A 14,062-nucleotide genomic window follows, 5' to 3' on the forward strand; every position below is an offset into this window, starting at 1 on the left:
GTGAAATGTCAGAATAATAGTAGAGAGAATGATTTATTTCAGCTTTTATTTATTTCATCACATTCCCAGTGGGTCAGAAGTTTACATACACTCAATTTGGTATCATTGCCTTTAAATTGTTTAACTTGGGTCAAACGTTTCGGGTAGCCTTCCACAAGCTTCCCACAATAAGTTGGGTGAATTTTGGCCCATTCCTCCTGACAGAGCTGGTGCAACTGAGTCAGGTTTGTAGGCCTTCTTGCTCGGATTGAGGTCAGGGCTTTGTGATGGCCACTCCAATACCTTTACTTTGTTGTCCTTAAGCTATTTTGCCACAACTTTGGAAGTATGCTTGGGGTCATTGTCCATTTGGAAGACCCATTTGCGACCAAGCATTAACTTCCTGACTGATGTCTTGCGATGTTGCTTCAACATATCCACAATTTTCCTTCCTCATGATGCCATCTATTTTGTGAAGTGCACCAGTCCCTCCTGCAGCAAAGCACCCCCACAGCATGATGCTGCCACCCTCGTGCTTCACAGTTGGGATGGTGTTCTTCGGCTTGCAAGTCCCCCCTTTTTCCTCCAAACATAACGATGGTCATTATGGCCAAACAGTTCTATTTCTGTTTCATCAGACCAGAAGACATTTATCCAAAAAGTACGATCTTTGTCCCCATGTGCAGTTGCAAACCGTAGTCTGGCTTTTTTATGGCGGTTTTGGAACAGTGGCTTCATCCTTGCTGAGCGGCCTTTCAGGTTATGTCAATATAGGACTTGTTTTACTGTGGATATAGATACTTTTGTACATGTTTCCTCCAGCATCTTCACAAGATCCTTTGCTGTTGTTCTGGGATTGATTTGCAATTTTCGCACCAAAGTACGTTCATTTCTAGGAGACAGAACGCGTCTCCTTCCTGAGCGGTATAACGGCTGCGTGGTCTCATGGTGTTTATACTTGCGTACTATTGTTTGTACAGATGAACGGGGTACCTTCAGGCATTTGGAAATTGCTCCCAAGGATGAACCAGACTTGTGGAGGTCTACAATTTTTTTTCTGAGGTCTTGGCTGATTTCTTTTGATTTTCCCATGGTGTCAAGCAAAGAGGCACTGAGTTTGAAGGTAGGCCTTGAAATACATCCACAGGTACACCTCCAATTGACTCAAATGATGTCAATTAGCCTGTCAGAAGCTTCTAAAGCCATGACATAATTTTCTGGAATTTTCCAAGCTGTTTAAAAGGCACAGTCAACTTAGTGTATGTAAACTTATGACCCACTAGAATTGTGATACTGTGAATTATAAGTGAAATATTCTGTCTGTAAACAATTGTTGGAAAAATTACTTTTGTCATAAACAAAGTAGATATCCTAACCAACTTGCCAAAACTATAGTTTGTTAACAAGACATTTCTGGAGTGGTTGAAAAACGAGTTTTAATGACTCCAACCTAAGTGTATGTAAACTTCCGACTTCAACTGTACATAGAGAGATTTTTGGTTCCAACCGCCATGTCTTTGTGAGATGCAGAGTAGGTGAACGGATGATCTCCACATGTGTGGTTCCCACAGTGAAGCATGAAGGCACACTAAACTAGCATGGCTACCACAGCATTCTGCAGTGATGTGCCATCCCATCTGGTTTGCGCTTAGTGGGACTATCATTTGTTTTTCAACAGGACAATGACCCAACACACCTCCAGGCTCTGTAAGGGCTATTTTACCAAGAAGGAGAGTGATGGAGTGCTGCATCAGATGACCTGGCCTCAACAATCACCCGACCTCAATCCAATTGAGATGGTTTGGGATGAGTTGGACCGCAGAGTGAAGGAAAAGCAGCCAACAAGTGCTCAGCATATGTGGGAACTCCTTCAAGACTGTTGGAAAAGCATTCCAGGTGAAGCTGGTTGAGAGAATGCCAAGAGTGTGCAAAGCTGTCATCAAGGCAAAGGGTGGCTACTTTGAGGAATCTCAAATATAACATTTGTTTAACACCTTCAGTGAGTAGGTGTGTCCAAACTTTTGACTGGTACCCTACATATACATACATACATATTTTTCAAATATATTTTCCTTTATTATTTTCCACTAACCCTACCACCCCTCCCCTAATTGGAGTAAACTAATGAACAACAACACTTCGGCTTCTACTTCCTGCTTATATATATATTTTACGGACACAATCTATTTTACAATAGTTATCTTGTGTTTGTTTTTACTCCTATCCTTCCGCTACCTTCAACCCCTCCCATCTATTTCTGAAGACCATCCAGTTTGATTTCTATTTGCCATATATTTTTTAACTGTGCTGTTTCACAAAAGCTCTGAACCTATACACATTTTACGGACACAGTATATTTTACATTAGTTTTTATTAATCCCACCCTTCAGTGCCATTCAACCCCTCCCATCTATCTCTTAACACCATCCATATTGGATTTCTATTTGCCATATATTTTTCAACTGTGCTGTTTCACAAAAGTTCTGAACCTTTCTATTCTCATAGTTTCTACAGATTGTAAATTAAACATAAATTTTTTTGCTAAACGTATTATATATTATTGATCGATTGACTGACTTTTCAAATCACCCATTAGTGCTATCTACAGAGTTAGCGCCTGGTAAATGTTGCAATTCTTCAGCCATTCCTGGACCTGCGACCAAAAAAAAGCTACATATGGACAGTACCAAAACAAATGATCTAATGATTCGGTCTCTTCACCAATATTAGGAAGGTGTTCTTAATGTTTTGTATATTAGAATTGCAATTTGCATAGCATCTCAACAATATTTTTTAAAAATACTTTAGGTCTGCTTCAATGGAGTTTATAGGTTTGTAAGCTTTGGTAAATGAGGATTGATATCAAATTTTAACAAATTATGGTAATTTATGTCCAAACATTAATATTCAATTACTTTGAAATGAATGTGTTTTCAGGTGGTGTATAGTGCAATGCCCCTCAAAATGAATGATACATTTCATATGATCCAGGTTCTTCTACCATGTTTCCCACATATTCAGAGATTTGGAGATAATATGACAAAGTGCAGTTTCCTTTTATTACATACAGTATCAACTGCCTGGTTAAGCACATTTTTACAAAATTCTTGCTTTTTAGGCTTTTTACATTTTAACTATTTATTTTCATAATGAAATCAAATTTTATTTGCCACATGCGCCGAATACAACAGGTGTAGACCTTACAGTGAAATGCTTACAAGCCCTTAACCAACAATGCAGTAAAAAAACAAGAAAAAACAAGTGTTAAGTAATAAATAGATAAGTAAAAAAAACAACAGATAGAAAATAATTAAAGAGCAGCAGTAAAATAAAATAACAGTAGGGAGGCTATATACAGGTGGTACCAGTACAGAGTCAATGTGCAGGGGCACTGGTTAGTCGAGGTAATATGTACATGTGGGTAGAGTTAAAGTGACTATGCATAAATAATAAACAGAGTAGCAGCAGCGTAAAAGAGGGGGTTGGCAACGCAAATAGTCCGGGTAGCCATGATTAGCTGTTCAGGAGTCTTATGGCTTGGGGGTAGAAGCTGTTAAGAAGCCTTTTGGACCTAGACTTGGTGCTCCGGTACCGCTTGCCGTGAGGTAGCAGAGAGAACAGTCTATGACTAGGGTGGCTGGAGTCTTTGACAATATTCCTACTCTTCAATGTCTCTACTAACAGGAATGGTGCAATATTAATCCCTCACCAACTGAATTCCTGCCTCTTGTGTACAATTCTCAGGGGCCCGTTTTGGTTCGTGAGCACTAATTTTAAAACTACTGGCTGAAATGATACAAAACCTCTGGAGCATCACTTTAGAGCATCACTTTAATTGATATCGCCCTGAATAGTTTTAAGCCGCCTTCTCAAAAGACACTACAGCCTCCCTATTAAAGCATCTCCCTTAAGAGAGGCTGCCTCTTTGTTGTATTAAAACTAGATAGAACTTGCTAATGACATGTTTTACATTTAAGATGCTTGTCTTCTCTTGTTGATCTATCTCCAGAGAACATTCAGCAATAAAAATAAAAAATCTCTCCATGAAGAAAGGTTGATACCTGACCTTGTGATAGTCAATTCCCATCTACTGCATACTGTATGTGGTGAATCCAACATCTGAGATTTAAATCCAGTGGAATTATTTTAGTTGGCACAGAAATTATGTAAAATGATGTATTATTATAATTAATAAAAAATGTAATATAGATATCGTGGCCAACTTGCTAAATTAGCAACCTTCATATCACGCTGTATAACGGTATCTCCAAAAACACTGTACAGTGTGTTATGGCAATATACATAACAGCCTAGTACAAGCCCAGTAAACCTGGCTACTGTGACATAAATAGCTGGATAAAATAGCGATAGCCTCCTTTTATCGATAAAAAAAAAAAAGTTAGTTATGCAAGACATTTGATCACTTTACACATTTATTTGGGAATCCACCCCTGTAAATGTAATTTGCCTGATGACGCGCGAGTCGAGAAGGAGAGTCATTTCATACGAGCGCATTTGTCCACTTTCCCTCTCCGACTCTCCTCGATTAACTTTTACCTTTTTCAAAAGGAGGTGAGAGAGGACGGAGGAGAGAGGGCGCAGGAGGTGAGCAAATCTAATGAATAAAAGGCCTGTGTGTATTACCTCTTCCAGGCGGCGGCGCTGTTCTTTCTGCTCCTCGATGCGTTTCTGTCGGTCGTGCAGCAGCTGTCTCTTGTGTTCCTCTGGGTCTCGGCGCTGGGCAGCCAGCTGGGCCTGCTGTCTCTTCAGAGCCTCCGACCGCTCCTTGTTCTCCTGCTGCAGACGCAGGAAGTCCCGCCTCAATGTCGACTCACCAGGCACATTCAGGATGGAGGTACTAGAGGACAGAGAGAGAGAGAGGTGGAAGGGTTAGAGAGGTGGAAGGGTTAGAGAGGTGGGAGGGTTAGAGAGGTGGGAGGGTTAGAGAGGTGGGAGGGTTAGAGAGGTGGAAGGGTTAGAGAGGTGGAAGGGTTAGAGAGGTGGAAGGGTTAGAGAGGTGGAAGGGTTAGAGAGGTGGAAGGGTTAGAGAGGTGGAAGGGTTAGAGAGGTGGAAGGGTTAGAGAGGTGGAAGGGTTAGAGAGGTGGAAGGGTTAGAGAGGTGGAAGGGTTAGAGAGGACGACGCAGATAGACAGAGAAATATAGTAGGATGAGGTGATGGAGAGATCATAGTAGAGAAGCAAGAGATTGTGTCATTCATCTCAGGACACTGTGACCTTATATTCCTGGGGTATTGCATTGGGTAGTAACGTTATTGGGGGAGTGTTGTGTTACCTGGACTCTCCGTCTTCCCCACGGTTCTCATCCTCCTCATCACTGCCACTGTACTCATACTCTGTCTCCTCTGAAACAAAGAGAGTGAGAGATAGAACAGAAATTAGAACGCATAGCATATACAGTGCATTCGGAAAGTATTCAGACCCCTTGACTTTTTCCACATTGTTACGTTACAGCCTTATTCTAAAATTGATTAAATTGTTTGTTTTTCCCCCTCATCAATCTATACACAATACCCCATAATGACAAAGCAAAAACCGTTTTTTAGACATTTTAGCAAATGTATAAAAATAATAATGGAGATATCACATTTACATAAGCATTCAGACCCTTTACTCAGTACTTTGTTGAAGCACCTTTGGCAGCGATTACAGCCTTGAGTCTTCTTGGGTATGACACTACAAGCTTGGCACACCTGTATTTGGGGAGTTTCTCCTATTATTCTCTGCAGATCCTCTCAAGCTCTGTCAGGTTGGATGGGGAGCGTCGCTGCACAGCTATTTTCATGTTCTCTCCAGAGATGTTCGATCGGGTTCAAGTCCGGGCCACTCAAGGACATTCAGAGACTTGTCCCGAAGCCACTCCTGCGTTGTCTTGGCTGTGTGCTTAGGGTCATTGTCCTGTTGGAAGGTGAACCGTCGCCCTAGTCTGAGGTCCTGAGCGCTCTGGAGCAGGTTTTCATTAAGGATCTCTCTGTATTCATCTTTCCCTCAATCCTGACTAGTCTCCCAGTCCCTGCCGCTGAAAAACATCCCCACAGCATGATGCTGCCACCACCATGCTTCACCGTAGGGATGGTGCCAGGTTTCCTCCAGATGTGACGCTTGGCATTCAGGCCAAAGAGTTCAATCTTGGTTTCATCAGACCAGAAAATCTTGTTTCTCATGGTCTGAGAGTCCTTTAGGTGCCTTTTGGCAAACTCCAAGCGAGTTGTCATGTGCCTTTTACTGAGGAGTGGCTTCCGTCTGGCCACTCTACCATAAAGGCCTGATTGGTGGAGTGCTGCAGAGATGGTTGTCCTTCTGGAAGGTTCTCCCATCTCCACAGAGGAACTCTGGAGCTCTGTCAGAGTGACCATTGGGTTCTTGGTCACCTCCCTGACCAAGGCCCTTCTCCACCGATTGCTCAGTTTGGCCGGGCGGCCAGGTCTTGATGGTTCCAAACTTCTCCCATTTAATAATGATGGAGGCCACTGTGTTCTTGGGGACCTTCAATGCTGCAAAAATGTTTTGGTACCCTTCACCAGATCTGTGCCTCGACACAATCCTGTCTCGGAGCTCTACGGACAATTCCTTCGACCTCATGGCTTGGTTTTTGCTCTGCCATGCACTGTCCACTGTGGGACCTTATTTATAAAAGGCATGTGCCTTTCCAAATCATGTCCAATCAATTGAATTTACCACAGGTGGACTCCAATCAAGTTGTAGAAACATCTCAAGGATGATCAATGGAAACAGGACCTGAGCTCAATTTCGAGTCTCATAGCAAAGTGTCGGAATCCTTCTGTAAATAAGGTATTTCAGTTTTTTAAAATGTTGATACATTTGCTAATTAGCCGTTTTTTCTTTGACATTATGGGGTATTGTTTGTAGATTGATGAGGAAAAATTTTAATTTAATTAATTTTAGAACAAGGCTGTAACGTAACAAAATGTGGAAAAAGTGAATGGGTCTGAATACTTTCCGAATGCACTGTAGTACTGCAAACATACGTACTTATTATGACCATAATACACCCCACCCTCAGTCTCCATACCATAATACACCCCACCCTCAGTCTCAATCAACCATTATGCACACAGACATGGAAAACACAAAATAGCTCAACCCAAATTACAGAGGCCTCAGGCCGGCCCTTCCCTCTCTCACCCTTCTCTCCCCTCTTCTTGCGTGTGCGGTCAATGTGGTCTTTGAGCTGGATGCGGACTTGGCGCTCCGTGGGCTGGTCCCGGATGAACGAGTGCTTCAGGAGCTGCTCTGTGGATGGCCGGCTGGTGTACGTCTTCACCAGGCAGCCCTCAATAAAGTCTATAAACTTCTTAGACCTGGTGGGGGGGGTGGGGGGGGGGATTAACGAGGGTCAGAGTCAGGTGAGGCAGAGGGGGGTGTTGAGTAACAGCTGTTTGGTGGAGAGAGATAGGACAGCTGTTGTGAGTGGGACTTTTAGGAGGCCTGGTATCTCCTGTAGGTCACATGTAATTGGGAATGAAAACTATCCCAAGATGAGTGTTCAGAAAAAGAGGAGAAGAACAGGAAAGGTGTGCGTGGGAGAGTGAAATAGAGACAGACAGACAGTCAGAGTGTCCATACATTTAAAGTGGCAATGTACAACAGTGCTCCTTTAGGTAGATCTTTCACTGCTATTTTCATGGGAACGCAAGGCTTTTATCATTGGGTTCTGTACAGAAATGTTTGGTGATCGACTATGAATGACTTGGAGATCGACTAGTTGGTGACCACTGGACTAATAGAGCTCCCCAGCTTGTAGTCCTAAAAAACGGAAATGAGTTACCTCTGGTTCGTTCAGCCATTCATATGGGGGGAATTAATGGGGAAAGAATAGTTTTTGGGGGATAAACACAGAAAATAAGGTATGTGGTAAACACAGGCTTAGAAGAGCTTACACATTTTGTTATATGAGATCATTTGTGAATTTTGAAGCATTTTTGTAATCAAAATAAGCATTCATAAAGGTCATGATAACTGACTGATTATACAAGGAACAGAGAGCAAGCTTTTTTTGCTACTTTCTCAAATCATCAATAGTCTATAGTCGCATCATGCAGCCCATACATCTTTTGATTTCTAAGGCATCCTAAGGTTTGTATCATTCACAACTAAAGTTGCCAAATAACTCTAAATCTAGCATATAGGACCTGTTTCAAATTATCACTTTTACGCTCAACCTAGCCACTTCATATGCACACTCGCTCTGTAATGGTAAAAAGATCCGTTCTACTTTATTCAGCTTAGTTCAATTATATTCTTCTTACTATAAAATAAAATAAAATAAAATAAAATAAATGGCACGGGACATAAGCATATCTTGTCAGCTAAATGAACAAGCCTAAAGCCTATGGCATGGAGAATAGCCAAATAACATACGCCTACAGTAGGCCAACTCATATCCTGTTTATTTTATCAACATTTTCTTCATATCAAAATGTTTCTTTAGACCTGACTAAAATAAATAATGGATTTATTGTGGTGGTGTATATTCAATTGATTTATTATACTTTTTTTAATGTAGATGTTCCAAAGGCGCGTATCAGTGGCTTGTATGTGTTGAGGCCTGGAGATACTAAATGTGTTTATGTTAATTAACAGTCAATTACCGTGAGACCGGCAGTCTTTTGCATTACTATAACTGACTGACAAAATGTCATGACCGCCACAGCCCTAATCTTGACTCAGAAAAGGTTGGTGAGCACTGTATTACTCTTAGTGATAACATTTCTGACATGCCACTGAACTTCCAGTGGTAAGTACAGTATATGAAACGAATCCATGGCCAGTTGGTGTTGGACGTAAATAGTTCAGTAAAGCGCAGCAGGGCTAGGGTAAGGAAATAATCTTATCACTGCATAGGAAGGGACGGAGGGTGGGGAGGGGAGCCAAGACAAAATAGCTAGGTCCTTAAATAAAACTGAAGTTTCAGAAAAAATAACAGCAGGAACCAAACAGCACACTCACCACTTCTTGGACTTGAGTTTGGGAGGGGGGTTCCTCGGGATGAGGAACAGAGCTCTCATAGGGTGCATATCACACAGAGCTGGAGAGGGAGAGGGGGGAGAGAGAGATATGGGGGAAGGGTATTATGGATTGGTATTATATCCACCAAGCATTTCAATCCAAAAAGCATTTAAATACCAGTAGTATATTACTATACAGTATAAAGTTGTAATGGATCACATCATTTTATGCAGATAATTGTGACACTAACAGCCTAGGTACTCCCAGTCAATATCTGTGGTCTTCCTAATCCCGATCCTTACTTTGTTGCCTCACACCTATTGCCCCATTGTCTTGTTTGAGCAACACTGTAGGTTATCAGCTCAACAATAAAATGCATACACTGGCATTACTTCTGATACTGCCCAAGGCATGCAGTGGGTTTCATTTCAGCACTTTGTGACTACACAATGATTACATGACCAGTTTAAGTTGGTCGTTCCTTACTGTCGACATGTAGGGTTTGTGCCGTATATGTATCTGTGGGAACTGAAATGTGATACCTGTACAGACAGACGCCTGTACAGACAGACGGGCACATTTAACCTGTTTTGCACATCTAGTCAACACAACAGAATGTATATTGGTTTGTTCAAATAAGTGAAACCAGTCTGCTCCTGTCAGACCACAGGGTGGTTTGGTAAGGTTTTGAAAAACAACAGCAATGCTAGCTAACAATTAGCCAGTAGTATCCCACAGTAACCAGTAGAAACTAACACAGTATTAGTGAGAATGTAAGTCCATGTTGCATAATTCATGACAGCACACCATCGACAACAGGCCTTGCAACAATAACAGCCCTTGACTGTTGACCTGCCTGTAAGGGGGATGTTTCACCAATTGGGTGCCTTTTGAGTTGTGTAACTTGGTGATAAAAATAAAAATTGTGTTTCACCAAATTTTAACATTCTGTCATAAAGAGCACATGTTCAACTGAATAAATAAATAAAATCCCCATCTCAAGAGGTTAAATAAAATAAATGACTATTAAGTGCCAAGTAAAGTAACACGGTTGACAATTTCATCTTCAAATCTGCCATGAATCCCCTTGTGACAGGGGGAATGGAAGTATGTGTGCAACAGCGAGGGGAAATTGAATGCAAGCTTCATAAATTAAATTAAAACATTTCTAGCCTGTCTATCTATGGGTAACAGGGTTGACGTGTTATGCTTGACCCACTCAGTTTTCTACCACAAAACACCAGAACATGGCCAAAAAGAGTAGAACCAGCTCACCTGCTTTTATACTAGGGTTTGACCATAAGATGTTAAAATGATTCTTTAGAAAAAAAAAAATTTTTAATGAACAGTTTCACCATATTAAAATGCGTTCAGTTCACGTAACAGGGTTGACCTTAAAATGAGGGAACAGTTTTTTTTGTTTCACCTTAAAAGGAATCAATAATAACATTAAATAAATAATAATTGCAAGAAATGACTTTGTCAAAGCAACATAATAACTAGGGCTTTACAATGATGGTGAAAACTTAAGTGGGTAAAAATCTTCCTAGAAGTCACAAAGGGTGCACAGAGGGTTATGTCAAAATGCTTAATTTGAGCAAGTCTTCATTCATATAAAAAAATCGGAATAATTTAATTTTTCATGTGGTCTATATAGAGGGCTCTTCATTTAATATCACAGGCTTTTAAAATAAACATTTTGTGCACAATTTCTACTTAAAATATCAAAAGGGACACAAAAAGGCACTAATTTCATGGAACGACCCATGGGCTATGTCATGCATACTGGGTGGGCACAGCAACAGCAGGAGCACCAGGCTGCCGAGAGAGACTCCTTCTCCAGGCAGGCATCCCCCCTTCAAAGCTGCCTACAGTGGGACCAGTGTGCGGTGATACAGTGCCTTCAGAAAGTATTCATACCCCTTGAATTATTCCACATTTTGTTGTGTTACAGCCTGAATTCAAAATATATTATATAGACAGGTGTGTGACTTTGCAAATCATGTCCAATCAATTGAATTTACCACAGTTGATCTCAAGGATGATCAATGGAAACAGGATGCACCTGAGCTCAATTTCGAGTCTCATAGCAAAAGGTCTGAATACTTATGTAAATAAGGTATTTCTGTTTTTAAGTTCTTATACATTCGCTAAAATTTCTAAAAACCTGTTTTTGCTTTGCCATTTATGTGTAGATTGATGAGGAAAATTTTTTATTTAATCAATTTCAGAATAAGGATGTAACGTAACAAAATGTGGAAAAAGTCAAGGGGTCTGAATACTTTCCGAATGCACTGTATATGCTTGTAGTTGTGTTTTGTGGTTTGATATAAAGTAGGCACTCTAGCACCACAGATCAATAGCCCCCTCACCTCGTATATTACACGAGCAGCACAGTGGTGAATGAGCCATCTCTTAAACACAGGGCTTGATTTATGGGCCAATAATGAGACAGGAGTTTTATAATTTGGGAGGAAGATTATTCAATCTCTCCACTGCAGGCTTATGTTATGCGGAATGTGTTCTTGAGAGTTGGAGATAAAGCTGTTTTGTGGCTGCGTGTCTGTGTGTTTGTAGATGAATAGGGTAATAAAGTGGAGTCAGATGTGTGTGTGGGTGCACTGTACTTACGAGGAGCTCCCTCTGCCGTCTCTATGGCTGTGATCCCCAGGGACCAGATATCACTCTGTGGACACACAGGTGAGAATTAGTAGCCACTCTCAAACACAGACAGACACAGACACACGTTAGGATGGAAAGGGGTCATTACCCTGTAGTCATAGGTGGAGTCAGGGTTCTCGTCACAGGCGATGACTTCAGGGGCCATCCAATAAGGCGTGCCGATGAAGGTGTTCCTGCGCCCAACGGTCCTGTCCAGCTGAGCACTCACCCCAAAGTCCACTGGCCACAGTGAAGAGGACAGAAGTCAGTATTAGTAGTAGAATATTAGCAGCTATTCTCTCTTTTTTGACGTTTCAAGTCTTGATTTAATTAAGTTGTAGATAAAGACATAATACAAATACATAGTGTGCCTGAGGGTGAGTCAATTAAGCACATTGTATAGACTGAGGAAATCTGCTGTAAACACACACTGGAGGATAACATACAGGCACAAAGAGCAGAGGGGTATACTACGAAGCCAGCTAGAGCTACTCAGTGTTTTCTAAAGTTAGCCAGCTTCAGTTAGCTTCCCATTCCAGCTCAGGCTTCATCCGTACTACGGTGTATATTGCTCGACCGCCTGCCGCTAACTCTAGCAGGCTTGTAACTGCGCGTGCATCTTGCACGTGGCTAGTTGAACGCCAAACTCTTCATTGAGAAAATGCTGAAATATCAATCCATGGGAGAGTCAGTGCCACATTTATATTTTTGCTGAAATCAAAATGAAAGAAAATGTATCTTGCAAATTCAGCAGGCTATCGTGCGAAATAGACTTTCAGAAATGGCGTCCTTATTTTATTACTTTGGTGTGCTTTGATGTGGTTATCAATACATGACCACCTTTCTCCACACTCCTATTGATAAAATAATTGTATTAAGTCATACAAAAGGTTTCTGTGCGTGACGTTCATTTGTCATACAACGTGATAGGTATTTTAACAAATCTAGACTAACAGTGTAGTGCTTACTTACGGGCCCTTCCCAACAATGCAGAGAGAAAAAGAGAAATAATAGAAAAATAATAACAAGGAATAAATACACAATGAGTAACGATAACTTGGCTATATACACAGGGTACCAGTACCGAGTCAATGTGCAGGGGTACGAGGTTATTGAGGTAGACATGTACATATAGGTAGGTATAAAATGACTAGGCAACAGGCTAGATAATAAACAGTAGCAGCGTATGTGATCAGTCAAAAGAGTGCAAAAAGGGTCAATGCAGATAGTCCAGGTAGCTATTCGTTAAGTATATACCTAACTATTTAGCAGTCTTATGGCTTGGGTATAGAAGCTGTTCAGGTGAAGTGGATGATCACGCCATCTTTGAGAGAGGGAGGGAATCTGATTTCATTGGTCCTCAACTCGCCGCTCAGACACTACATTCAGGATAAATGTAGTTAGCCCTGAGTTAGCCTGCCCTGGATCAGATTAGATCTGAAGGATTCGTTGCCATAGAAATGTACCTGGCTAAAAGGTGAGCCACTTTTGTGGTACCGGTTATCCCGAGTTGAACTCAGAGTTGACCAAAGTTACCTCACTAACTCCTCAAACTAGATTCATAGTATAGGGCTCAGGATTACATATTCATCACAACAAGCCAACACACTGTACATATAAACCCATGTAAACAACACACAAGAAGCAGCAGAGCAAACACATGAACAGTTTAGCATCCATCATCTCACCGAGTTTGACCTCTGCATTCTCCGTCAGCAGCACGTTCTGGCCCTTGATGTCTCTGTGGATGACCTTGTGTTGGTGGAGGTGCGAGAGGCCCTGGGTATCAAAGAAGGGTCAGAGTTCAGTCAGGGGTTTGACGCCCTCTGGAGGGAATCTGTGATGGTGCTTGGCCTAAAGACTCAGACTGTTGTGTAATGGTTCTACAGTTGGGTGCAGTGTGGTTCTCACCCTAAGGATCTCTCTGCAGATGTAAGCGATCCAGTCCTCCTTCAGAGAGTTGCCCTTGGTGTTCTTCACCAGGTCTGTCACAGAGCCCGCCCCACAGAACTCCATCACCAGCTATACACAGACAGGAAGGAACTTAGCACACATAAATACACACAGACACACTGCAATGTTCACTGTAATAAATAATGCTGCCTGCAGTAATCCTAATCTTGTTTCTGTGCATTAAGCCATTCATGGATATCAGAGAGAGCCCATTAAATAATGAAGCTCTCCCTCAGATTATACCACCAGACAGGGACAACAGCCATCAGACTGACCCAGAGATGGTCATCATGTCCAGGTGGGCTCTTCTTGATGAATGCTCCGTAGTAGGTGGCAATATTGCGGTGATGGCTATACTTCTTCAGCATGTTGATCTCAGCCTTGATCTCTTCCTCTTCTTCCTCTGTCACGTCCATTACCTTGATGGCAGCCAGCTGGCCCGTCTTAACGTGACGCCCCTGATTAAAGGCAGAGCAGACTT

The 14,062-nt window shown here is 41.7% G+C and overlaps 1 protein-coding gene across 3 annotated transcripts in view; it reads right to left on the bottom strand.

Annotated features, from left to right (window-relative positions):
- Window positions 1–14,062, bottom strand: part of LOC311142065 (misshapen-like kinase 1) — a 46,646-nt gene that overhangs the window by 11,968 nt on the left and 20,616 nt on the right. For all 3 annotated transcript variants that reach the window (XM_084177623.1, XM_084177624.1, XM_084177625.1), the window contains exons 3-11: window positions 13,857–14,039; window positions 13,540–13,650; window positions 13,317–13,407; window positions 11,738–11,868; window positions 11,599–11,653; window positions 8,968–9,046; window positions 7,144–7,319; window positions 5,273–5,342; window positions 4,624–4,837 (exon numbers count right to left, since the gene is read on the bottom strand). In XM_084177623.1, the coding sequence (XP_084033749.1) occupies window positions 4,624–4,837; window positions 5,273–5,342; window positions 7,144–7,319; window positions 8,968–9,046; window positions 11,599–11,653; window positions 11,738–11,868; window positions 13,317–13,407; window positions 13,540–13,650; window positions 13,857–14,039 (1,110 nt within the window). The remainder of the gene's footprint in view (window positions 1–4,623; window positions 4,838–5,272; window positions 5,343–7,143; window positions 7,320–8,967; window positions 9,047–11,598; window positions 11,654–11,737; window positions 11,869–13,316; window positions 13,408–13,539; window positions 13,651–13,856; window positions 14,040–14,062) is intronic.

This window comes from Coregonus lavaretus (assembly GCF_964263955.1).
Source record: "Coregonus lavaretus genome assembly, chromosome: 15".
Taxonomy (NCBI): domain Eukaryota; kingdom Metazoa; phylum Chordata; class Actinopteri; order Salmoniformes; family Salmonidae; genus Coregonus; species Coregonus lavaretus.